This window comes from Calypte anna, chromosome 5A (genome assembly GCF_003957555.1).
Source record: "Calypte anna isolate BGI_N300 chromosome 5A, bCalAnn1_v1.p, whole genome shotgun sequence".
NCBI lineage: Eukaryota > Metazoa > Chordata > Aves > Apodiformes > Trochilidae > Calypte > Calypte anna.
Window position 1 is genome coordinate 3,936,988 of NC_044251.1, and position 26,534 is coordinate 3,963,521.

The 26,534-nt window shown below is 53.5% G+C and overlaps 2 protein-coding genes across 4 annotated transcripts; one reads left to right on the forward strand and one right to left on the reverse strand.

Moving 5' to 3' along the window:
- The first annotated feature begins 11,465 nt into the window (after nucleotides 1-11,465).
- On the forward strand, nucleotides 11,466-18,442 carry CHRM4 (cholinergic receptor muscarinic 4). The gene is made up of 3 exons (XM_008500406.2): nucleotides 11,466-11,517; nucleotides 16,141-16,182; nucleotides 16,974-18,442. Exons 1-3 carry the CDS (start codon nucleotides 11,499-11,501, stop codon nucleotides 18,440-18,442), a joined length of 1,530 nt encoding a protein of 509 aa, XP_008498628.2. The 5' UTR covers nucleotides 11,466-11,498.
- Nucleotides 18,443-20,426: 1,984 nt separating this feature from the next.
- Nucleotides 20,427-25,049, reverse strand: MDK (midkine). Of its 3 annotated transcripts, none has more exons than XM_030452312.1 (5): nucleotides 25,003-25,049; nucleotides 22,017-22,103; nucleotides 21,768-21,929; nucleotides 21,497-21,658; nucleotides 20,427-21,087 (listed from the first exon to the last, which is right to left on the reverse strand). In XM_030452312.1, exons 2-5 carry the CDS (start codon nucleotides 22,096-22,098, stop codon nucleotides 21,062-21,064), a joined length of 432 nt encoding a protein of 143 aa, XP_030308172.1. In that variant the 5' UTR covers nucleotides 22,099-22,103; nucleotides 25,003-25,049; the 3' UTR covers nucleotides 20,427-21,061. The 3 variants fall into 3 exon arrangements, with proteins under 3 accessions (XP_030308172.1, XP_008498627.1, XP_030308171.1); XM_008500405.2 differs by having other exon boundaries at nucleotides 22,017-22,099; nucleotides 25,003-25,020; XM_030452311.1 differs by lacking the exon at nucleotides 25,003-25,049 and adding an exon at nucleotides 22,945-22,993 and having other exon boundaries at nucleotides 22,017-22,121.
- Between the last annotated feature and the right edge of the window lie 1,485 nt (nucleotides 25,050-26,534).

Sequence of the window (26,534 nt, forward strand, 5' to 3'; positions counted from 1 at the left end):
CACACTCATCTGGCTTCCCTGCACAAGCCAGAGCAGCTCAACCACACTTTCCTGACCATTCCCAAGCGAAGGCTGCTGGTGCCCTTGTCACCCTGACCATTGGGGCCACACCTGCTGAATGGCAAAACATTGTCACCTGCTCCCTGGGGCTGCTGCTAGTGCTGAAAATTACATTTTTCCAAATAATGTAATTTTTTTCATGACTCTGTCTCCCCAAGCAGCCTAGGAAACAGCTGAGCACTAAGTGATGTGTTTAATGCAGCTTCAGCCTCAGTATTTTAGTTCCTTCATCTCTGATCCTGCTGCTATGTGGCAGGAGATGTGGCTGTGGGGTGTAAACTTCTGGAGGCCCAGCCAAGGTAGTGAAGCACAGCTGGGTGCCTTCAGTCACCTCCTTTCTCAGGAAGGCTGCAGCAGCCCTGCTGATAAATCTGAGCTCTGAGTCCTCCTGCCATGCTCCTCTGTAGCATCCCTTGCTCCCTGCAACGTGGTTCTGTTCTGGCACATTCTGGGGCCCTGGCTCTCTGAGTGATTGCCCTCTCCCTGGGTGGTTGTGGGGTAGAATGTGCCTGACCAAGGAGCTGCTGGGGTGATGGGGAAAAGCTGTCGTCCTAAGGAAGAGCATCACACTGTTATGCATCCCCTCAGCAGCCATGGGATGCTCCAAGCAAATATGGCCTGGGAGTGATGTTAATTTCTGACTCTTTAAGCTGCCCTAATCATCTTTGGGAATATACCATCCTGTGGCTTTAGGCAAACTATTAGGAGACTTGGAGGTGACCACAAGGTGCTGTCCCTGTTCCCATTGCTACAGGGGCACAACCCACAATCCCTGTGGGTTGTGTCTCACCCATCAACACCCACAGGGTGAGAACTCACCTATGGGTAGCACTACCTGTTGCCTGTAGCCCTGGGCACTGGCAGAGCCTGTATTACTGCCTTGGCATTTAGACAGCCACCTTCTGCCAGGCAGCACCAGCTCTGCAGCAGTGAGTTAAGGGGCTCTGTGCCCAGGGCTTGCCCTCCACCCCTGCCATAACTCCAGGGTTCCCTGGGGTGTCTCCTCACTTGGCCAAGAGCAGGCAAAGCAGCTGCTCCTGCTCCCTGTGTCTGTGCTTTAATGCTCTCAGCAGCTGCTGAGCAAAGCCTTCACACCATATCCCTCTGCAAGGTGATGCTCGGGAGGGCTGAGCCTTTCTCACTGTCATTGTGGGGTTTGGTTTTTTGGTTTTTTTTTTCCTCTCTCCCTCTCTCCTCCTGAGCTGGGCTGATAGATGGGGTTAGCATTTATCACCAGGCTGACTGCTGGAGGGTTGTTAAAAGTTATTTGCAATGTAAACGCTTTCATCATCAACCACGTTTTCTTCAGACAAGGGTTGACTTTTATAAATATTAAAACCCTGTGGATGGGTTCAGTGGGTTTGTGGGAGTGCATCTGGTTGGAGGGGGAGGATGGGGGGTAGGGCTGGCTGCCTGATTTGTGCTTAGAGAGGCAATATAGATCTGCCTGGGGCAAAGAGACCTGGTGCTGGTGGAAGTGGAGCGTGAAAGGGGGTGTGTGAGGCAGAAAGAAAACGAGTGCCTTAGAGAGACAGAAAGAGAGGAGAGTGGATGAGGAGGACTGGCTGGGGTGGGGGGTTTTCACTTGAGACTTAGGGGAGAGCATGGGGAGTGAGGGGGAAAGCCTGCACAGAGCTGGCAGCAATCAGATGTCAACACCCAGTGCTTGGACAGCCCTGTGTGTTGCAGGGATGGGGGATAACAGCTCCTTCACCTGCAGAGTCCTTGCCATGGATGTGGGGCTGCAGGACCAGGGGCAAATCCTCCAGCAGCCACAGGCAGGTGACAAGTTGTGCACCAGGAGCTGGTGCTGGCTGCTGCACCAGCTCATGCTCTACATGTGAGTTCCTGGGAATCTCTTGGGGATAAGAGCTGGATGTTCCCTTGTCTGTGTGGGAAGACAGAGTGAATTACTAGGAACTGCCTTCCTTGCTCATCAAATGCACCCAGCTCCTGAGCAGTCCTCTGGGTATGGATGGAGCTGTAACAAGGCAAGATGGAACACCCTTTACCATTGACCCCTGCATCTCCCTCCTCAGGGACAGAAGAGAGAGGAGTGGCTTTGCCTATTTTTATGTGTTTGTGTTGTTTTGGTGTGAGGGAAGTTTTTGAACAGAGGAGCCTGATGGAGCACTGCCAGATGATAATGAAAGAGCAGCACTTGCTGATTAGACATCAGGCAGGGCAAAGCTTATGGGCATGGCCAAACAGAAAAAAAAAAAAAAAAAAAGCCATCCAAAAATGAGGGGGATGGAAGTACAGTGATGAAAGAAAAGGAGATGTTGCAGATGTGAGAAGTGACCAGCTCCAGGAGTATCCCAGATCCCTACAAGGTGTTGTGCATTGGATTTTACCCCCCCAGGTGACCTTCCAGACTATGCTGTGTCAGTCAAGAAGGACGGCAAGAGATGTAGGCTGTCACGAGTCCTAATCCCCCAAGAGGTTAAGGAAGGACATATCTTTGGTTTTTGCCACTGACCAGGAAGGCAGGTTGGCCTCTGGCTTCTGACATAGGGCAACTGCAAGTCCTTCGTGTCTTGTCTCACACCTGGCACAGGGTATCTGGCCAAGGGAAGGGTTAGGGCTGGGGTCAGATTTTTTGAGTGGAGTTATTGGGTTTTTATGACCAGCTCCTAGATGAGATAAAAAGAAAAGTGATGTCACTTTGGTGACAGCAAGAGGGGCTGGTGAAACCTGCTGGAAGCCCATAAGCAGGGAATGTGCAGATATGTCAAGACAGGAGAACTAAGTGCCATGTTTAATTGGAATACATATGGGTAATCTGAGTCTTTGGAAAATTTCTTTCTTATAATTAATGAGAATGTATAAAGCCAGTATAAGAGTTAGAAGTTCAAAAGTTTTATATTTGGCTTGATTACACATTTTTATCTCTATGCCTGATCAGCTTTGGAAGAAGACTCTTTGCTGTTCATTACAGCCTTCTGTCTATCCATGGGGAGTCGTAGTTTGAAACTAAAGTTCAATCAAATAACCCAACTTCAGTGCAATCAAATTGTCTTTGAATTAGACGTATCCTAAGCCTGATGAGTTCACCCAGGGCATAGCAAAGGTCCTTTGACTTTAAGATTTTTAAGCACAGGAGAAGGAGAGGGTGGTATCTGAAGCCAGGGCTTTGGGCTGAGGCAAGAGTCTCCAATTAACTGGCTGGAGTCTTTGATAGGTTTTGTTCAGTGACTGCAAATATGGTGTGGGAAGATCTTAAGCTGGCAAAAGTCAGCAAAGTCTCATTGCAGGCAGTGCAGTGACATGACTTCACACCAGCTGATGCTGGGAAAGCTTTGTCTTAAGAATTAATTAAGAAATTAATACCTGTTGACTGAACACTCACTAAAGGAATTGCAGGATCTGGCCTAAGGTGGCCCAAATACAGTGTGTGTCTGCCTCATTGCTGTGGCAGGGCCCTCGCAGTGTGAAAAGGCAGCAACTGAGCTGTGGATGCAAGTGCTGAGAGGTTTCAGTTTTTTTAGTTTAGTTTTTTAGTTTTTCCAGGGTGCAACGTGAAGTACTTAGAGCTGGAGATGTGTCATCAGAGAAAATTGTCTGAATGTTCAGTGTTCTCTCTCTCCTGGGATTCAGAAATATGTCTTCATTTCCAGAGAAAAGATATCAGATTGCAGCATCTGGGGAAAGGAGAGGCCAATTCTGTGAACTTGGCATGTCTGGCTTTCAAGATGCAGCGTGGACATCAAACACTGGCCTCTAGTTAAGTGCTACCCCCCCAGAGAAAGAGATATAAGAGAGAAGGGTGAGAAGGTGAAGCAGTGGCTAATGCCTGAGACAGTAATCACACCAAAGAGGCAGAAAGTGGGGTTTTTATTTGTTTATGTGTAGTTATGTGTAAGAGCAGAGCAGATGGGGAAATGATACCCATGTGTATCTTTGTGACAGTGCAAGTGAGAGGCAGAAGGTGGATGAGAGAGCTCGTCAAGCAGAGAAGGGGAAAGGTGCAGAGGGAAAGGAAGACATTTATTTTTTTTTCTATTATTATAATTATATTATTTTTTTTCTATTTGTTTCTTCTCGCTTGACACTTTCTCGTACCTTCAGTGCAAGAAGAAGGCAGTCAATACCTGTGGGGCAGGACAGTGAAATCGATGGGTTTATTCCTTGGGGAAAGCCCCAACACGGAGTATTAGTGTCAGCCCGATGAAGAGCCCATCGTGTGTTCCAAGTTAGCAGATGTGTGCCCAGGGTCTGGATTTTAGCTGCGTTTTGAGTGCCGGGGAGCACGTCGGGGGCTCCTTGTGCCATCCTGTGCCGGACCCCGCTCCGCTTCCCCCGGTGCCGCCATTTGGGCCGCGGTGCCGGGCGGGTCCGGTGGGTGCTGGGGGGGAAGGAGCGGATGGTGCTGTCCGCGGTGCTGCTGCTGCAGGAACTCCCCCCTCCGGACCGGAGCTGCCCGGAACCGCCTGCCCCACTCCCAACATTTGGGGTCGACGGGGAGACACATCTGGGGGTAAAGATCGGGGGACAACAGAGTCGCGGGGATTGGACGCCACGGTGCCCCCCCGCACACCTCTCGGTGAGCGTCTCTGCGGCGGAGACACATCTGGGGGTGGCACATCTGGGAGCGTGGGAGAGGAGAGAAGGGCGGGAGAAGGGGAGAGGACCGGGCCGGGTCGGCAGGTCCGGGCCCTCCCCTCTCCCCGCCCCTCCCCGCCCCTCCGCCGCGTTCTGCGCCGAAGGGAGCCGGGACGCGGCCGGGGCCATGTGTGCAGGAGCCCCCGACGGCGCGGCGGAGTGCCCGGAGCTGCACCATGGCCGCTGAGAACCGCTCGGCAGCGGCCGGGGGGCTGCCCGGTGAGTCGCTGCTTGGGGGTCCGTGTGCGGGGGAAGAGGGAGGACGGGCATCCGCGAGGGCCCTCCCGCAGAATAATTCCGGGGGTGGTATTTTGGGAGGGGGGGGGGGGGGGGGAGGGAGTATGGCTCCCAGGGGACGTAGTACCCGGTGCCCCCAGGAATCGGGGAGGGGGGGGTGGGGGTGCCTCTCTGCCAACTTTCCCGCACGCCCGCATCTCTCCAGGAACACCGGGGATGCCCCGTGGCTCAGCCCCACGCCTTGGTTTAGTACCCCGGGATCTGTGGAGTCGTGCAGGGTTGCCAGGGCACCGGCAGTGGAACAAGGTCCCTTCCCCACTGCCATCCCAAACCAGCACCTCCTTCCCCGGGTCCGTGGGCCAGGGCACTTCAGTCCCCCCGATCCCTAGGAACTGGCCCTGTTGGAACCATGCCATGAGTAGTTTGTGCCCCGAGGGCACGCAGCCCCCCCAGCGGGGAACCGAGGCAGAGTGGTGTTTGCTCCCGTGGTACCTCCTTTTGAAAGATTTGTTTTCCATGCAGGAAACTACCTGGATCCTTTCTTTGCTTCCCTCTGTATTCCAACAAGACCGGCAGGGACAGGATCCCATTATCTTTCAGATATTTTGTCACCATGCTGGAAAAAATTGCTTCTGGCCCTTGTGGCCACTTCCCAGGACACGATGAGACAGAAGTCCCCCCCATGCCCCTGCAGAGCCCTTTGCCAGGTTGTACATTGAAAGGCTACAGAGCTGGCCCCCATATCTCTGCTTCTAAGGTGGGGATCCCACCTACCCAATGGCAGAGCTGCCATGGCCCATTGTGGCCAAAATTCAGACAGCCAGACCTTTCTTTTCTCCCAGAGTAATGAAATTGGCTTTAAATCAGGGAACAGTTCTTGTCATTTTTTGAAAAAGCAAGCAACACCGGCTTTTCTTCTGTCCTGCTTTCAACCCTTCTGACTGTGCTGTGGCCACGTTTTCTAGCTGGTCTTTGTAAAGCCCAAGGCTAGGGCAGTACTTCCCAGCCTGCACAAGAACTGTCATTCCTCTGTGCCCTGTTGGCATCTGGCAAAGGTGGTGAGCTTTGCTTGGGTGTTTGAAGGCTCCTGGCTTTGTCACAGATGCCTCGAGTGACCTCTGAGGATGGCTTGGCTTCTCCTGTCACTACTTGCAGGATGAGCAGAGGGGCTGGGAGGGCTGGTACTCACCCAGTGGGGTAGCTTGTGAATGCTGGCACTGTCAGTCAAAATACTCAGATGCCCAGGTCCTCGAGCCCAGGCTTTTGGTGAAGCATCACCAGGGACAACGTTCATGATGAAATCACAGGTGACAGCAAGATGCTTTTTGCCATCAGTACTGCTGGGCATCACCTCCTGCTTCCTACAGCCTTGACTTCTGTGATCTGATAACCTGCTGCTGCACTGCAGCCTGGACTGCACCTCCATCCCTCCCCTCCCCATGAGACACCCCCCCAAAGAGCAGGCAAAATGAAGGAGTGATTGCACCTGTACAGAGATCCTAAGAAATAATGACCCACCCTTGGTTCACCTCTTAGCTGGGCTGGATGCCAGTGGGCAGAGCCCCTTTTTGGGGAAGGTGGGGAGCAGGTGATGCCCCTGCTCATGACAGCCCCTGGGTCCTGTGAAAGCAAAGCCAACACATCCTTGTTCAGAGTCTGCAGCAGGTTCCCTGGGCTGTAGGAGGGATCAGCAGTGACCCAGTGAGGGTGCAGGTGGAAGCTGGCAGGAGGGGGAGGAGGACTTTCGGTAAAGGCAATTTGTTTGTTCACACAAGGGGCACGCCATCTCAGCGGGTCAGTCTGGTTTTTTTCATAGGAAAGAAATGAACTGAAATGATTAATTAATGCTGTGATCCAATTACTCTGTCTGCAGAAGGAGCATGGTTTTTCTCTTTAAACTGTTCCCCTGAGGATCTTACTGATATCGGGTTTTGTCATGGTTGGCTTTTCCTTGGGTTTGTTGTTGGTTTGGGTTGTTTTTTTTAATTAAAATGACAAACATCTCCCCAGGAAAAAAAAAAAAAAAGGAAACAAAAAACAAACAAAAGAACCCAAACCAAAACAGGGAAATAGTGGTATTAGGATGAGTAGCTGATGCAGGACAGTCCCTAGAATGCCTTTGCTGTTGAGCCTTCTCTGCCCACCCTTGGCCAGCATCACCTAAAGACATGAAAGGGGCTGGTGAGTGCCCAGCTGAGCTGGCAGACACAGCTCTGAAAAGGCAGCATGGAGAGCAAAAGCAAGAGGAGAGGGAAATGGAGGCTGCTTGCAAGGGGCTGCCTCTTTCTCCACAAATGAAGCTCCTCTCTCCACATCCATGTACACACAGCGAGAATTCTGTGTGCTCAAGCTGACCCCTTCTCCTTGGCACTCAAAGTCAGGGCTTTGACAGGCACCTTCTGGAGAAGCAGGCATTTGTCCTTCAGCCAGTGCCTGCTCGGTCTGACACATGGATTTGCCCTTGCTGCCAGTAAGCCAAGGGAAGAGGTTTGCTTTTTATTTTAGCATCCATTCTGAGCTGTCTTCAAAACTGTGTATTTAAAGGATCTTTTGCTTTTGGGGACATGTGAGAGTGCAGGACCTGACACAGACAGGAAGTGAAAGTTTGGACCCAGTTGTTACCATCCACTTCCCCTCATCTCTTTATCCCTTTCACAACATTCCCCACTGACTGCTCCTTATCCCCCCTTTGCACTGGCACCCACCCTGACTCTGCTGAGGACCAGGGTGGGGGGGGCTCAGAACCCGGGCCACGTTGAAGCCTTTTTGAGACAGTGTTTGGAGCCAAGCCAAAGCCATCCCTATTCTGAGGGGTTTGGTCAACCAGTTAGAAAACAGCCAGGCTGTCTCTAGGGAGACTCACAGGCACTTTTGCAGGCAGATGAGGGGCTTCCTGGGTGGCTGTTACCTGACTTGTATCCCAGTGGGAAGAGTGCATGAGCCCCAGGAGAGCACTGGCCATGCAATATCCTTTTAACCCTCTAGTCACAGGAAAAGCTTGCTGCATCCAGACACTTGAAGGTACTGAGGTTGACCCTTGCATTATATTCAGACAAACACATTTGCTGAACTTTCAAAGCAGGAGGGTGAGAGGGGACAGAGTTAAGCATTTCTCAGACGAGGGTCTGGGGCAAGTGCTCCTTGTGCAGGCTTGCCTGTTACACCAGTATTTTGCTGATGCAGGAGCAGAGGTCAGGTTGTCTCACCTACAGGTCCTTCCTTGATGGTTAGTGGCAGGTTTTTAGCAGCAGACACACAACCAACCCCTGTGTCATCCCCCCTGGCAGACACCTCGGTGTTCCCACCCTGCGTGCGTGCTGGCATCCATCCCACCTTCCCTGTGGATGGATGCACCAGTGCTGTTGGGCCTTAGCTCTGGGCCACAATGCTGTCATTTAACCTGGCTTCAGACCTTGAGTCCCCCAGCACAGTGAGCATTGGTAAGTGATGCTCTGCCAGAGATGTTCCCCATCTTGATCTCTCATGTGTTGCTCACGCTTCACCTCAGGGCTGCTCCTGGGACCCTCCAGGGATGCCTGGAGGCTGCACTACATGGAGGAGAAACATCATACAAAGGTTCATAAACTGAACCTTTGTGTAAGTTTGCTGAGAAAATCAACTTCACCAGCCTCCAAATGAAGCAGCTGCAGGCACAGAGCCTCATCACACTGATGATCACTGAAACCATTGATGGAGGTGACACAAATCAGAGTGGAAGGAGAAACACCAACACTTGTGTCTTGCACTTGTGACCCTGTCCCCATCACCCCTGGAGCCTTTTGCCCCAGCATCAGGCAGGCTGATGTGCTGGTGCAGGGGACTTGCACCCACCATGGGTGCTGTTTCCATGACTCAGAGATGGCTGGAGAAGGACACAGGGAACCATGAGGATGAGTTTAATTCTGGGTTAGCTGGTGCAGGAAGAGTAGTAGCTGGGAGGTTTGTCCTTTACAGGCAGGTCCCAGTGTCAGCCATGTAGTTCCTTGGACACAGCTGGCTCAGCCAAAGCTATCGATGTGATACGGTGCTCTCACTGCTGGTTGCACTCCAGTAGCCAAGGAAGCTGGGCAGAGAAGCAGCCCCTCTGCTACCACAGCTGCTGTTAAATCTAATGTCTTTCATGGCACCTGAAGGGTCATGGTGGCAGCAGCAGAATGTCCTAGCACTGCTAAAGCTGGACAGGAGGCAGTGGTCCTGGCATTGGCTCAGCAGAAGGCTGAGGGGAAGTGTCTGGAGGATGGGGATGAAGTGTCAGATGTAGGTTTAAGGCTCTTGGCAAAGCTGGTTTGTGTTTGCTGGTGAATGAGTTAACATCTTGAGATTCTTAAAGCAGAATTAGGTCTGTGGCAAACTCAGAGCTCCAGTTGTGCAACACTGAGATCTGAAAGCATCACTCTGCAAACACAGCGCCCCAGGTCCTGGCATCCACTCCAGGTCATGCATGGCACCTCATTTTGCTCACTCTCAAACCCAAAGTCAATGCTAGCTGCCCACAACCCCCCCCTCAGCTCCCCCTTTCCCATGCAGCACAGCAGGCTCTCCCAGAGGGACAGGCATCCTTGTGGGATCTTTGCATGACTGAGATGGGAAGGGGTGTACCCTGCATCTCACCATCTCTGGTGCCTTCAGTGTAGTTTGCATCCCAGCTCTGCCAGCTGGATGTTGCAGCAGTTGCAGCATGTGCCAGCAGCTGCAGCATGTGCAGTCGTAGTTAAAGCCCCCAGAAGCCTGTCTTTTGGCTGCACTTAAGAGCAGCATCCAGCATGGTCATCTCTAGGCTGTTTGCAGAGCCCAGGATACCCACCGTGGCTGTGCCCATGAGAGATGCCCAGCTCATGAAACTTTCTGCTACCCTGTGCAGCCACAAGACAACGGGGTGGCCAATCCCTCACCACATGCAGTGCTTCAGGGCACTGTCTGCTGCTTTAGTGTAGGGCCATGAGAGGCTGGGGACCAACATCCTGCAATGAGAGAGGTGACTCCTAGGCAGAGCTGGGCTGCCTGAGCAGGAGAGTTGCAGCTTGCAAAGGTTTGCAGCCCCAGCTTGGCTCTCCCTCTGCCCAGCCAGGAGCCCTTGGCAGCCTCCAGGAGAGGCAGCAAGGAGAGATTTTTTAGGCAGTGTTTCTGTGTGAGGTCTCTCCCTTTCCAAGGAGTTTCTTAGAGCTCTTCTGTGGGGGAGATGCATAATCCCACCCTGGCAGCCTGAAGCTGTTCCTACCTCCTTTCTAGCTTTCCTTTCCCTCTTGTCACCATGGATGAGGAGTTTCTACCCACCCTCCCCTGCTTGCTGTGGCCCCCATGCTTGCTGTGCTGCCTGCCCAAGCCCTGGGCTCCCCTGCACACCTTCTGATCTGGCTCCTGTCCTTCACTCTGTCCCATTGCTCAGGCATCACCTCCAACACCAAACCCTCTGTCTTGTGATCAAATGGGATCTAATATGTTCAGTTTCTTTTTTCTTCACTCCCCCAAAGAAACCCCTCTACTGTATGTGTTCAGGACTAGGGCTCTCCTCTCTCACATCCACACGCACCTTGAAGAGCCATTTCTTTTGCCTGATTTTCTGCCCTTGGCTGACACTCTCCACCAGCTCTTGTTTCTCTCACCCATTCCTTAGCTGGTCTGTTCATCCACTCAGTGCCCCACAGAGCCCAGCTCTGCTCCTCAGGCCGAGGGGCTCTGCTTCCCATTGGTCCTCTAAAAGTTCAGATGAAAAAGTTTTGGTGCTTTCCCCTCTGTGACGAGCTGCTGACAGAGAAACACAGCCCAGAGCCCTCCTGACAGCTCTGCTCTGCAGGGCAACACCACATCTCTGATTTCTTGAGTTGCATCCCCACCCACCTGATGGAGGAGGCCCCTGGGGACCCCCAGGGCAATGGGGTGGTCACTGTGTGCTGCAGCTTTTTGCATGGGGTCCAGCTCCCACCTTGCCTGGCAGGGCAGGGATGGGCTGGTGCCTTGGGTGGGTGACTATGGCAGGCTGAGGGGTGCAAATGGTGTCCCCAAAGAGGGGCTGAGTCCATCCCCTTTGCCTGTCCTTGCTCCTAGGGCAGGGAGAGTTGCTCTTCTAAGCAACCAGATCTGAAGTCTTGCAACTCCCTGCCCTCCTCCTGCTCTGGTCCCTTCTCCAGCACTCTCTCCCAAAGGCATCTTCACCACTAACCTCTCCCTGGGGACAGCCCAGATAACCCAGGCAGCCACTTGTTGCAACTCCTTGTCATCCTTGTCCTTCTTTCCCTCTGCTGGCTGAGCCCAAAGCCCTTCCTGGCAGCAGGACTTGTAGCTGCACCTGGGTTGCTTCTGTTAAAATCTTCATCCCAGAGATACAAAAGAACATGAGCATCTCTCTGAGGCAGAGAGAGTTATTGCAGTCTATGGGAGGGGAGAGACACAGCTCTAGCTCAGCCTCAGCTGAAAGCCCAGCACCTTCCCAGCTCACTGCCATGGGCTTAGTTCTGATACCAGCCCAGAGCCACAGTCCTGAGGGGACCAGAAGAGTGTGGGGATGGTGGCCTCCCCTGTCCTGCTGCAGGATACCTCTGTGGTGAGACTTTTCTCCCTGTGAGCTGCTGGGGAGCTGCTGGGCACAGTGCCTGGGAACCATGGGCTGGGCACAGAAGGGTAAGGCTGTAGTGAGCTTGCATGGTGTTTGCTGTCCCCACTCACTGTTAGTGTTCCACGGATAGGTTATTTATTTGGCCTCATAACTGGGTGACAGATGGTTCATTAATTGTCAAGAGCAGGCAGCATGCTGGAAGGTTATTTATAGGAGTGACTTTTAACTACTGAAACCCACTTTCTGGCTGAGTTGCTTCTTGCCAAGTGATGCTGGGGTTAGATGGTGTGTGGCACTCTGCAAGCTGCTTATGGTACCTGGCATGCCAGGAATGCAGGCAGGCAGCAGTGGGGTGTGTGTGTGGTGTGTATCTCGGGCAGATGTTGCAGCTGTCCCATCTGTGGGATGCTGATGAGTGGGCTGGGCACTACTTAGGTGGGTGGTTTGTAAGTCTTTGCTCTGATCTGCAAGTGCACAGCCAGGAGCACACCACCTTGGCCAAGATGCCTTGGTTCTGCTTTGAAACCCAGCAACAAACACCTCATTATGAGCAGCAGCAAAAATCTCCCAGCTTGTTTGGTGCAGGTGGTCAGGTTGTGTGACTGCAATGCTCCCTTCTGACCCTAGACACAGGAAAAAATTTCAAAAATTTCATGATGCATGAAGATGTGCTGAGCACAGAGGGTATTCTTCAGCCCCCTTCCCTCCTCCCAGAAGCTGCCAGCTCCTGTGTGTCTTTGCACTCACTGCTTCTCTGGTGGCTCTGGAAAAAGCCATCAGAGACTCACAGCTTGTTTGGTATGGAGGACTTTCTTTGTCTCATCAGAACCAGCTGGATAGCAGCAAAAGAAAGAATTATATAATGGAAAAACAAAATGCCTAGATTAATCCCAAATATAAGGACATAAGGGACCCATCAACTCTTGCTGTGTCGGAGGGATGCCAGCACAGCTGCCAGCTGGAACCAGGAGGGCAGAGGGAGCCCTGGCATCTTAACAGATGTTGGCTCCCATTTTCCTGGTGGCTTTTCCTGCCTTCACACCAGCCTGGCAGAGCACTCCCTGACCAGGCAAACCAGAGCTAGTGCCCCTGGCAGTCAAAGGCCTCCCCCTTGATTTTTCTGCCCATTTATTGTATTTCTAAGGTGCCTCTTCCCCGTATCTAGGAGCTCTGTTTTCCCAAGCTTGGGGGGGGGGGGTGTGTGAATCTGTCAGCCAGAACAAACCCTCACTAAATGTGAGCTGGTGCTGTGACTCAGGAACTAATTAACAGGTATTAAATAACACAATTAGTGCCACAAACTGTCATCTGTCTGCAGCATCACCCCTTCCCTTTATGTCACAGATGTGCATGAGCCATAAATGCAAATACCTGCTCTGCATTTTATCTCCCTCCCCTCTTTTTAGTTCCTCTCCCTCTCTCCTCTCCCAGCGCCAGCTGTGGCTCTGCTAAATGCCCTGCCCTATGCTACAGCAGCAGCTTGACATGGCAGGTCCCATTCAGATTTTTCACCCTCCTAGTGTTTTTAGGAAGGCCAGGGCAATCAGGATGCTGGCAGTGGGGTTGGGAGGACTGGCCTAACTTTTTCCAGTGGTAACACATGAGCTAATATTCCCTGGCTGCAGCCAGAGCAGAGAATGATGTGTGCAGTTCCCTGGGATGTCTCTGTGTTGGAAGGGGGCAGCTTCCCTCCCTCCTGGAGTCAGGCTATTGGTAAAGAGTTGGAAGCTCCTAATGGCTCCAAGGGAGAGGAGAAACCAGGCATAAATCACTGCCAGAAGTCCTAAGGAAGGAGGAATCCAATGATAGAATTTGCTTCTACTGTGGTGAGAGCAGGTCTGGGAGCTGACAAGCAGAGTGCTGCAGGCAAAGAATGGGGGTGTCACAGATGGGGTCTCAGCCCCAGGAGCATTCCTAAGTGGCCTATGGGCTTTTCCACAGCTGTGTCTCCTCCCTGGTGGAGGTTAGAGGCAAAGGGGATGGACACAGGCAGGGCAATGTGAGACTTGGGGCATGAGGGAAAGGAGTGAGGTCCTGGAGGAGAGAGTTGGACACTGGAGGGCATGGACGAGGCTTTTAGAGGAGAGACCCCAGTGCCTAGAGAGGTGTCTTGGTGTCTGGGGACTTTACAGTGTCAGGAACAGGGATGCAGCTGGTGTAAGAGTGGAGATGGAGCCACACGAGTGAGTCTTGTGGCACTGCAGCTCCTCTGTGTGCTCCCTGGACCCTCAGGCACATCCTGGGGGTGCAGACAGAGCAGGCACTGCCCCAGGGCTGTGTCCCCACCTGGTCCCTCTGCACTCTACCTGATGCTCTCCATCCCAAAGGCATCAGCAGGATCTGTCCATCCCCAGTGCCTGTCCAGGCACAATGCATGGCTTGGTCAGCTGCTCTGGGACCTGCTCCCAGCTCTGGACTGAGCTGTCTACCATGCTTGAGGAGGCAAAGGCAGCCCTGGGCTGTCCTGGGGAGCTCAGAGTGAGTGTCCAGAGTGGGAGAGATAGTGGGATGGAGAGAGCAGAAGACAGGGAATGAAGGAGTGCCCAATAGGCTGGGGCATGGCTGAAGTTATCCAGGGCATTTGGGCTGAGGCTGAGTGCTGTACACACCTTCTGACTTGCACATCTTTTATGTCTCTGCTCTATCTTCACACCCTTCAGCATTTTCATTCCCCCTCCTACCCGAAAAAGGGACATTACTTAGTTTTTTCCCTTCTGGGGAGGCTCATTTTCGATGTACCTGGATGCTGGTGCAGTTGCCTGGCTCAGATCGCCAGTTTCCAGCATGACCTCTGGGTGGCATCCAAGGCCACACAAGTGGAGCTGCCCTGGTCCCGTTCTGCACTTTTTGCGTCCTGTACAAAGGGTATTATGGGGTGGGGTGAGTTGGACTCTTCTTACTTTGGGTAACTGAGAACACAAGCCTCTTTCAAGGCTGATATTTCACTCAATGCACTTAAAAGAGGATGCCAGTTCATAAACTAAAGTTAAAAAAAACCTGAGACCCTCCTTTTAGTGCAGATGAAGGAAAGGTTTTCTTTCAAGATTTTTAAATTCATCCTGGAAGAGCTGGGGTAGATGTCTGCTTGATTGCTAGCTTGTCTAATTGGTTTGATTACCTGCTACAAGAATGACAGCTAAAATCTTCCCAACTCATCAAAGTGAAGAATTTAAAACTCATTTGAAACCAACCCCCAAACTGCCACAACTGAGTATTTCTAAGTCATTTTATATACTTTCCACCACTTCTTGTGTCCCTAGCTGAGTGCCCAGGAAAGATGGAAGCAGAAACCACTTTTCACCTTTCTTGATGCATCCTCAGTGCATGGAGCTTAGTGCAAAGCTGGGCAGTGTCCATGGGCTCCCCCTGTCAATATTTAGCATTTTGTGTCTATACCAAAGGGCATTGCTTTCTTTTTAAAGAGCTTTGTCTGCAAGGACCAGGTCTCAGAGGTGAGGGCCTATAGATAGAGATAGAGAGATATCTCTGTACTCCTGTCCTCTGAGTGCAGTCCAGCCCCAGATGCTTTCAAAGCTGCAGCCTTGCTAATGCAGGAGCTGCCTTAATGTCTCCATTGGTACCACAGCTTTAGCATCCCAGCAGCCATACTTCATTTTCCTCATCTCTTTAAAAAGCAATTGCAACAAAACCTTGGCTGCTTGCTGATGGCAGGAATCTCCTCCTCTCACCTCAAATTAAATAATAATAAACCATGAACTGATCCCAAAGCCTGACATACCCCCTTTTAGAGAGGAGGGTGTTAATACATGCAGCATTATTGGCTTCAGGAGGCCCAGGTGTTTGGAATCAATGCCATTGCTCCAGGCAGCTTGTGGAGATTTGCTGGGGATACCTGCCCACTGCTTCAGCTGCCACTGGGCTGCTGGCAGCAGCACCCATGCAGCTGGGTGGGCAGCCCATGTCCCTGTCCCACGTGGAGCTACCCGTGCTGGGATGGTGGGGTCTGGGCTCGCCCAACACCCAGGATGAGACTGGTGAAGGCCAAACTGGTTTGACAGGGCCCAGGTGATAGAGGAGAGGCAGGTCCTATGGGAAGCTCCTCTATCCAGCCTACCTCCACCAGCACCTTTGCATCTTCTTCCTCTTCCAGGAAATTCCCCTTCATCCCAATACATCAATTTTGATTAATTGATTCCTTTTTTTAGGTCCAGTTTCCTCTTATCTTAGGGTGAGGGCATCTTGGTTTGGATGAAGGCAGTCTTTCTGTCCATCATTTTTGCCACCTTTCATAAATAATTGCCTGTAGCAGAATTATCTCCCCTTGCAGATCTTTGTAGCAGATCCCTTCCCTTGCAGATCCCATGCACAGCCTCTCTGCTCAGTCCTAGCAGGTGAGGATGGCCAATCTCACCTATGACAAACATCACCACAGCTGGCATGGCTGTAGCTGCTGTGTGATATGGGACCAGAATTTCCTGGCATCACTGGCTGATGGCACTCGTGTGGCCCCTTTGCTCTTCCATGCCTGTCAGGGCTGGGCTGTGAGCTGTGAGCTTGCCAGGTTTCACCCTTGTTTGAGCTTTCTGCAAACAGCCCTGAGAAGTGCCAGCCCTTTCTCAAGGCCAGCTCTTGCCAAGGTTGGTGGCCCTTATTAAGACGCTGTGGGACTTTCATGAAATCCTATGGGCTGAAGCTGTTAATATAACTTGCTGTTTTCCCTGCCCCAGATTTCATCTTCCAGAAGGAGCTGTTTGCTGCCAGAGATGCAGGTGGGCTTTTTGGAGTGCTCAGTTTATGGGTAACCCCCTCTTGGGGAGGTGCTTTGGGAAGGCCAGTGGGACAGACCTGGGGTAAACCATTGAACTGCTCCCATCCCTGCAGCAAGGCACTCATGGGGTGCTACCACTGGGTTCTACAGCTCCCCTTCCTCCTTGGCCTCTCCACATGGCTCCCCAGGGCACACTGGGACTGTGCAGCTGCTGGGAGATGGTCTCTGACCTTGCAGAGAAGGCACCATCCCATCCTGATTGAAGGGTTGTCCCCATCCTTTTCCCTGCTCCTCTCCCCTCAGCTCCCTGTGTCTCCTCCGTTATTAAACAGAGAGACAAAAAATGCCTTCAAAGAGGTTCTGGGATGAAGGCTACAATGGCAGATTCCTGAGCATTAGCCAAGAGCAGCACTGGTCTGAGTTTGTTGGGGATGGGCAGCCCCCAGCCTGTGCCCACTCCTTGTCCTCAGGGTTGTATCACAGGGTGTTGGGTGTCTCAGCCTGCAGACAAGGACACACCACTCCTGTAGCTTGCTACTGTTGGTGTTACAAAAGGACAGATAAGGGATGGGGCTGTGGTGTGCTCCCCATCCTCCACCCTCTCTCCTCCCCTGCTGCAGTCTTGGGGTCCTCATGCACAGCTCAGGAAAGGGCTGGGCAGAAGCAGTGCAGCAATCGTAGGAGGTGGGAAAAAGGGGAAGGCAAGCAGGAGAAGGGATGTGGTGAAGCCTGGACAGACACAGGGGCCAGCAGGTATAATGTTCTCCTGTTCTGTCCCCTCTCCCCTTGCAGATCCCATGCACAACCTCTCAGCTCAGCCCTGGCAGGCGAAGATGGGCAACCTCACCTACGACAACTTCACCCTCGGAAACCATTCTGAAGTGGCCATCCAGCCTCCCACCGACTACAAGACAGTGGAGCTGGTTTTCATTGCCACAGTCACTGGCTCGCTCAGCCTTGTCACCGTGGTGGGGAACATCTTGGTGATGCTGTCTATCAAGGTGAACCGCCAGCTCCAGACTGTCAACAACTACTTCCTCTTCAGCCTGGCCTGCGCAGATCTCATCATTGGGGTCTTCTCCATGAACCTCTACACGGTCTACATCATCAAAGGCTACTGGCCACTGGGGGCTGTGGTGTGTGACCTGTGGTTGGCCCTGGACTACGTGGTGAGTAATGCCTCTGTCATGAACTTACTCATCATCAGCTTTGACCGCTACTTCTGTGTCACCAAGCCCCTGACGTACCCGGCCCGCAGAACCACCAAGATGGCGGGGCTAATGATCGCGGCCGCCTGGATATTATCCTTCATACTCTGGGCCCCTGCCATCTTGTTCTGGCAGTTCATTGTGGGCAAGAGGACAGTCCCTGAGAGAGAATGTTACATCCAGTTCCTCTCCAACCCAGCAGTGACCTTTGGCACAGCCATCGCTGCTTTCTACCTGCCCGTGGTCATCATGACAGTGTTGTACATCCACATCTCTCTGGCCAGCAGGAGCAGAGTGAGGAGGCACAAGCCTGAAAGCAGAAAAGAGAGGAAAAGCAAGTCCATCAGCTTCTTCAAGGGTCCCCTGATCAAACAGAACAATAACTCTCCCAAGAAGACTGTGGAAGTGAAGGAGGAGGTGAGGAATGGGAAAGTTGATGACCAGCCTTCTGCACAGACAGAGGTCACTGGCCATCAGGAGGAGAAGGAGACCTCCAATGAGTCCAGCACAGTCAGCATGACCCAGACCACAAAAGACAAGCCTACAGCAGAAATCTTGCCAGTGGGGCAAGGGCAGAGCCCCTCCCATCCCCGGGTGAACCCAACTTCCAAATGGTCCAAGATTAAGATTGTTACCAAGCAGACGGGGACCGAATGCGTCACCGCCATAGAGATCGTCCCAGCCAAGGCTTCTGACCACAATTCCCTGGCCAACAGCCGCCCAGCCAATGTTGCCAGGAAGTTTGCAAGCATTGCCAGGAGCCAAGTACGGAAGAAGCGCCAGATGGCAGCCCGGGAGAAGAAAGTCACTCGCACCATCTTTGCCATCCTGCTGGCCTTCATATTCACATGGACTCCATACAACGTGATGGTCCTCATTAACACCTTCTGTGAGACCTGTGTACCTGAAACAGTGTGGTCCATTGGCTACTGGCTCTGCTATGTCAACAGCACCATCAATCCAGCCTGCTATGCCCTCTGCAATGCCACTTTCAAGAAAACCTTCAAGCACCTTCTCATGTGCCAGTACAGGAACATTGGCACAGCCAGGTAAACTGGCACTCAGGGACCACTTCAGCGATGTTACAGAAGCCCTTCCCTTTGCTTCCTTTGCCAGGGAAAGGAGGAGACCTCTGCTCCCCACTCACAACAGTGCAGACTGTGCAGGGACTGCAGGTGATGCCCTTCATCCAATACTGACAAACATCCAAGACACTTCCGAGCTGCAGCTCCTTCCAGTCACCCTGGGGCTGGGGACTAGCTTGGGAAGCCAGCAAAAAAGCTGGTTGCAAGAGGACGTGTTGTCACCAGGAGCCCTCCCCAGCTCCCTGCTCTCAAGGGGCTGGCCAAATGGCATCAGAGTTTGTCCTAAGACTGTCCTCCTCTTCCCCTAGCTGACTGTCTCAAGGGCCTCAGAGCTTGTCTGAATGCTGACAGCTTAATGTTGGATGCCTTCAGTAGACTTTTAAACCATTTATTTCCCAAGAAATGAAAAGAAACTAGGGCTAAACATTTGCCAGACATCTATCTTATACCAGGCTGGCTTGGGCATACTCACAGTCTTGCTGGCCTGGCCAGGTCCCCTTCCAACACTGTCAAGATTGCACCCTAGCAGACATGGCAAGCTCCTTCTCTTCCCTTAGGAGATGCCATCATACATTGTCACCCAGGGACCTGGAGGGGGAATTTTACCTGGGCTTCAGCTCTACACTCCTTTTTATGACCTTCCTGCCCTTGGCCAGAAATTGACTGGACAGACAAACCAAGCATCTGAGTCCTGTGTGAGGTGTGTGAAACCAGATCTCCTCCTACGATGATGGAAACTGCAAAGAAAAGCAGTGGTGTGGTACAGGACTTCTCTCCATGGCCCCAGGGGAACATGGCCCCTAAGGAATGGACAGCAGCAACAGTTCAAATAACTGTCCTTGGGAGGGACTGGGGGAGCTGGGGGTCTTGGAAGGGGTCACAAAGAGAGCCTGCAATGTGGCTGAAGTGCCCTGTGTCTCTTCTAGATCATGAGCAGCTTTCTGCTCTCTCCGTGGCTGGTGTGGGAGACCTGATGCACAGGTCCCAGGGGAATAGGGTAGTGGTGGCTCCTCAGCCACTCTCCTACTCTGGGCAGGGGTACCAGGGAGGTACTACGTGGTAGGGAGGGCTACCTCCTACCAGGGGGGGTGAAGGAGCTGGCTGCTGAGATTTGTAAATGGACAAAAACCCCACATCAGTTTGTGGCACAGCCCTCAGCATGTGGGCTCCAGCCTGTGTCTCCAGCCCCCTTCAGCTCACCCGTGTGTATGGCCCAGATCACACCAGGGCTGCTCACCACCTTCTCCCAAAGCTGCTTCTCTGCAAGCCTTGGTGGGCATGGCTGGGCACAGCCAAGGGAAGGGATGGGATGGGATGGGATGGGATGGGGTCCCACTGGCACTGGCAAACTCCACATCCCTGTGTCCTTTCTGTCCCCACACCAGGGGGATGCTGTGCAACCTGGAGAAAGGCTGCTCAGGCCCAGGTTGGGAGCCCCCCCATCACTACCTTTACGATAAGTCACATAGCTGTGCCCAAAATTCCTGGCAGGTTTTTGGGTTTTTTTGTAAACTGTTACAACCATGGCCCAACCCACCCTGAGACAAATAAAGACCTCAGACCAGAAACCAACTTCAGCCATGACATGAGAAGTCAATTAGTTGTCACTCCGTTGCTCCTCCCCAGGTCACCAGTGTCACCCACCAGTGGCACATACCTGCAGTGCACAAGTGGCAGTTCCATCCTTCCCTAAAACCAAGGGAGGCAGCTTGAGGTGTTGCCTACAAGAGGCTGCAGAATCTGACCAAGGTGCCTTCTCCAGGACCATGTATAGTGGCACCCAGATCACCTCACCACACAGTAGCTTCACTGCTGGTCCCAGTGGGGCTGGCAAAGCTGAGGTTTGCAGCACAGCAGCACCTCGTGGGGATGACAGGTGAGTTTGGAGGTTGGTTTTTTTTAAAAAAAGGTTTTTATTAGAAAACAAATCCCATTTTCCAAAAGAAGTGAGAACTCCCACCCAGCACCACTGTTGGTGTGTCAGTGACAGAGGAGGTGCAGCCCTGGTATGGACACACATGGTTAGAAGTGACAGAAGAAAGAGGATGCAGCAGTTCCTGGGGATGGTGGCTGTGTTTTTCCCAGGTGCTGCAGAAAATGGTAGAGAAAGCCTCCTGAGATTACAGCAGTCCTCAAATGAGTAAGGGGCCTGTGAGTGATGGAGTTATTTGGGTATTCAACACCCAGCCCTTCCCTCCAGCACTGGTACTTGGTAGAAGAGCAGGGAGGCTCCCAGACTTGCCAAAGGATGCTTCAAAGGCAACTCATTTATGCTGGAGGGTGGAAATACATGTATTCCCATCCCATTTCTCCAGGCTCATCCCAGCAAATCCCAGCACCAGCCCAGATGAGCTGAGCAGAACACATTGGTGACGGTGGCAAGGAGTGGGACAGCACCTCCTGAGGGACAGGAGAATTTGCTCTCTACAACACTAGAAATTAAAACAAGGTATCTCAGTGAAAAAAAGAAGTAATGGAAAGCAGAAAGGAGAGAAGGAGGAAGACTGGAGCATGGAATGGCTGCAGATGGGCATCCTTCCTCATGGGCATGATGTTGAGAGGCCGATGAGAATACTGGCTTCCCACCTTAGTCCTTCCCCTTGCCCTTCTTTGCTGCATTTGAGAGGTACAAGAGACAAGAGTTAGTGCATCTACTGGCAGCTCAGCAATCCCTGCTCTGGTAGAAGTGTAGCCAGTGTGTCTAGCTCTGCATTCCTGCAAGCAGCTTCCCCCCACCATGTTTTGCACCAGCGCCACTGAGGAGAGGGGGAAATTCCCACCCCACAAAAACTGACAGTGGCCTGGTGGGAGACCAGGGTTTTTCCTTCCAGCAACTGCATTCCACCCAGCCAGTGGCTGGACTTTGGAGCTTTCACATGTGCTGATGTGGAGGGGAGGGTATCCTACCTGATCTCCCACAACCCAAACTAAGCCCAGCCCCAATGGGCCAACCTACCTCTGGAGAACCCCTGCCTAGGGTCCCAGCAGGACCCTCCTGTGGACAGGAGTGGTGGGAACTGACCTTTGGACTTCGACTTAATCTTGGAAGTGCAAGGCTTGGTCATATAAACGATCTGCTCACACTGGGCATTGTACAGGGCTTTCTTCAGGATGCCAGAGCGAGTCTTCATCCCAGTCTGAGAACTACACCCGCCCCAGCTCTCAAACTTGTACTTGCAGTCAGCTGGAAAAGAGGGGAGAGTTGTCAGAGCTGGTCAGGACCTGGTGTGGGCACCAGCCCCTGCCATCTAGACCAGGGGTTGTATCCAGCCCCCCTGCTGCCATGCACCCACCTCCAAACTTCTTCTTCCAGTTGCAGGGGATCTTGCACTTGAGCTTCTTACTCTCATCTTTGCAAGTTCCCTCACGGTAGCCCAGACCACAATCCTTGCTGTTGGGGATGCAGGGTCCCCAGCGCCAGTCCTCACACTGAGAGGTGTCCTTCTTCCCCTTCTCTGCAAGGGAAAGGGGAATGGGTGCTCATTGCAGGGTCACGGCTGTTCCCCATAGCACTGACCCCCCCAGCATGGTCTGCCCCTCACCTTTCTTGTTCTTGCCAGCCTCGGTGGTAGCAGCCAGAAGGACCAGTGGCAGGAGGAGGAGGAAGAGGCCCCGGACCTGCATCCTGTCTGGGGACAGGGGAGAGGCTGAGGCAGGTCAGGGGTTGGGGGTGTGTGTGTACACCCCCATGCCCTGCTTGTTGCCATGCATTAAACCCTGTATATTAGTTGCAACAGGAAGGTTCATTGTGCATCTTAGCCTCCAATCAGGGATATGTCGGGCTGGGAGCTTGTTCCTATTCCTGCAGCCATGCAATGGCCTGAGTGTGGTCAAAATGCTCTCTACAGGGATCCCCACCTCCAGCTGCTAGGGAAGGCCCTTTGGTTGGGCAAACCCAGCACCAGGCTGCCTCTGGGCATGTGCTGCTCCTACTCCAGCAAGAAAAGCAGCCCCCATTTGCGTACTGGCAGCAGGGGTTCTGGTCCCCAGGCCTGACACCCCTATATTTCTCTGTGGCTTCTTTATCCAGCACCCAGCAGGCATCTGTCCCACACCAAAGAGCCCAGGAACCCCACCCCCTATGCACCCCCACTTCATGGTAGCCTTGGGCCAGGTGATGGTTCCCCTCCAGCTGCCACCACAAGCCTCTGTGGGACACTGCTTCCAACACTGGGATCCCAGTTCCCACTCCCAGCAGGAGTACAGATGTGCAGAGCCAGCATCTCAAGTCAAGTGGCCCCTTCCTATATCTGTGTGCAGCAGCCACCCAGTAAATCTATGACACCTGCCCTGGTTCCATGATGGGCTTGAGGGGACCAGTCTGTAGAGATCAGGACACAACACGTGCCCCAGGAGGACATCAGCGCAGGGTAGAGCCCAGGGTCAGTGTTTTCTCCCTGCCCCCAGGCCCCCTGGGCAGCCTGCTGAACAGAGAAGCTCCCCACATTATTCAGGCTCCAGTGCACTCACCTTTCATGTGTCCTCCACCGTGAAGCTGCCGGCTTCACTCTGAATTGAACTGTCACAGGGAATTACACAGCCCAGCTGCTTAAAGGGGTGAGAGCTGCCTGCCCCCTCGCCTAGCCTGGCTGGGAGCCATCCTGCTCAGCTCTGTTCCTACCCAGCTGCTTTCAAACCAACCAAGAGCTCAGCCTGGACAGGCCAACTTAAAGGCTGAGCTGAGCTGAGTTACAAGTGCTGCTCTCCCATTTTCTGTGGCAGCTTGAATGGGGCATCACCCATGCAGCATCCTCCTGATTTCAGGTGTTCTGTAAACATCTTCCATCCTTTGCTGTGGAGTGTTTCCCTGAGCCCCTGCTTCCCAGCCTTCCAGCTCAGGTCCTGCAGATGTGGCCTCCAAGCACCCAGGGCAGAGTCCTAGCTGCTAAACTCACCCCTGCCTCATCTCCAGACACCCTCTGCTCCCACGGCACGGGTACTGTGGAACCATGCCCATGGGTGCACAAGAATGGGAGGTGGGGCTTCAAGGAGCATCCCAGCTACAGTCCCAGGGACTCCTGGATCTGCTCCCAGACTTTGCCCAGCACATGGCTTCAGCCATGGTACATCCAAAACCATTCATAAGAGAAATGGAATGCAGTTTTCCAACTGGTTTTCCAACAGGCTGATCACTCCTTTCCTGGTCCAACAAGACCTACTCCTGCTCGGGCTGCCAGCACCTTCAGTAATGTTCACAAAGCTCCTCCCCTCCCGCAAACCTGCGGCGCCCTGGCTCATCTCCTGCTCAAATGCCGGCAAGCTCTCAGACTGCACTGGTCTCTCCTAGGAACGGGCTGCACAAGCAGAGCAGCCAGGAGCCTGGCCACACCATGGCAGTCTCCATTTCTCCTTTACCTGCCTCCTCTAGCTGCCCTGGGTTTGAAAAATCTAGGATTAGTTCTATTAAGAAAAGAAAAAGAAAAAAAAAATCACCTGTAGATGTTAAAGCAGAGCCCAAAAACCCATCACTGCAATGGGAGCGCCTGGACCCCTTCCTGGATACCTCTCAGGTCCAGGAAAATTCTCCTAGCGCGGCCACACCATCCTGCCCAGCTCCTGTCCCTTCGCTGTTGCCCCGATGCTCTCCCGGGAGCGGGGTGGCTGCTGGTCCGTGTGCCCCCTCGCAGCCCCTCTTCTAGGAGGGGAAACTCTCGGCTCGGCTCAAATTGCTCCGGGCTGTACCGGAGGCGGTATTTATCTCCCGGAGACCCACTGCGGGCTGTGCTGCTCCCCGGTCTCCGGGCCGAGAGCCCAGCGCTCGGGGTATTCAGCACCCCGCCAGCAGGAGTTTCCCTGCTGCTAGGAGTGGGGGGGCTGAGAGCCAAGGAGTTGGCACCCCCAGGAAGGTACTGGAGGGGAGCTGGGGAGTTTTCCATCAAGCGGCGTCACCTTCCCCTCGAAGAGGCGAAAAGGCGCTGCAGAGGGGAAAGCTCTGCTCTGCCGATGCGCTGTGGGGCAGAGAGGGGAGCAGGCAGCACCGTTCCACGCTTCTACCTTCTGTTCCCTCCCCAGGGCAGATTCTGTGCCGTGACTCCCGTACAGCCCTTCCCCTCCCACTAGTTTCCCTCCTACCCCCCCTTTGCGAGAGGCTGGTGGTGCACAAGCCATATCCCACCACCTGAACCGGTGCGGGGTGCACCGGAGAGAGTGTGTGCTAAGATCCGGGACCACTGCCTCAATCCCTGCCTGCTCTCCAGGAGTCCTGCCTCCCTCCAAAACTCCTGCACCTCCAGGCACTTCCCTGGCTCTTCCCAGGTGAGCGGGCACATGGGGGGCTGTCTCCCCCGGGACCTCTGACCAAGCCGCCCTTCCTTCAGCTTCTCCCCAGCGAAGGCCGTGTTCCCTCCCGTGCCCCCCCACCCCCCCATCCCCCCTGGCCAAGCTCCTTCCCACCCCGGGGAGCCCCCAGCCCGGACTGCTGCCATCTCCCCGGGGAGACGAGGAGAAGGTGGCCGCTCGTGTTGCCGGAGGGTGGTGGGGGGTTTCGGGTGGGGGGTCTGACCCCGCGCACGGAGGGTGCTCACTCACCTGCGGCGGGAAGCGGTGCGGGGCGGTGCGGAGCTGCCGCCTTTGTGTGGCGGCCGCGTGTGGAGACTTCTCGCAGCCTACAGCGGCCCCTGACGTCAGGCTCCGCTGGCAGCAAAAAAAAAGGTGGTTTTTTAACCCAAAACTTTTCGCAAGCTCCTCCTCTGACCCCCGTCCAGGCACAAAGCCAGGCAGGCCAGCGGAAGGGCGGCCCCGGGGGGCGGGTGACCGGGGATCGCAGGGTCGGCAGCGGACCCTGTTCAGCCGCTGTGTGCCAGGCTGCCCGGCGGGGCATGTTCCTGTCTGTCCTCTGCCCTGTTGTCTCTGGGTCTGTGGCCTAGTACCCAAGAAACCAAGGATTTTCATCCCACTGCATCGTGGGGGGCTCAAGGGGTGCAAGCTGAACAGCTGGGCAAGCTGTTTGGGGCCCACTACTCTGATACCCACTAGAAGATGGCCCCTGGGGCTAGATGGAGTGAAAGGAACCACCCTGAGTCTCTTCCTTCCCCATCAAGGCCACTAGCATTGATGGACCAACTTTTCATGGTCTCTGCCCATCTCAATCTTCTCCCCTTACTCTGTGTTTTATAGGAGACTGCAAGTAAGGGATACCTGATCAGCACCTGAAGAAGGACATCACTTCCATGTCAGCCCAGGAATCTTCCCCATCCCTCATGATCTGCCATGCCCCAGCTCAGCCATGCTGCAGCCCTTCTCCTTAGAACAAACAGCAGTAAGAGGCTGGACTGCTGGTTTGGGATGAAAGGACCTTGAAAATGTGACTGCTCCCCTCCTTCCACCCCCCTTTTTTCAGGAGGTCTGGAGAGGCAGCAGCCAAGACAACTCTTCTGGAATTACTAGCCAGAAGGGCAAGAGTCATGCCAGAAGAATTGGGCTGTGGTGGGGTATGGAAACATTTTTCCACCCCTTACCCTGGAAGAAGGATGCTGAGAGCAGGGCTACCACAGGTAGAGTTGGGGGGCTATTTTTTTAGGAGTTGCTTCACAACTAGGAATGACTTCCTGAGAGATTCCTGCACGTAACTCACACTCTGCTGGCAGTTTCCTGGACATCTGCAGAGGTTTCAAGTGCTGGCAACTGTGGGAACAGGTCATCTCCCTTGCTCACCACATACACACACACACACACACGCTGCAATGGGTTCTGCTCTGGGTGGTGAGGGGGTCTGGATGTGCTGGGCCAAACCTTTGAGCACAGGGTGAAGAAATGGGTCATGACAGCCAGACAGGTCGTCCTCCTAGCTCCCTGAGCCTTTAAGCCAAAGCTGAATAAAGTTGTAGAGACAAACTTCAAGGTCAAAAAAGAAGAGGAAGGGCCTATCTAAGTGTGCTGCTTTTGGTTGGGGTTCTGTGGCATCAGGTTTGCAAGGCTGAGTGATGAGCAGTGATGAGCATACCAGGGCCTGGTGGATCTATGAAGAGCTGGGTGTGGGGTAAGAGCTGCTGCTTTTCTTCAGCTGTGTCTGGGTGGGAGATAGGGACCCCACTAAGATCCTCAGCACAAAGCCTTGTGCA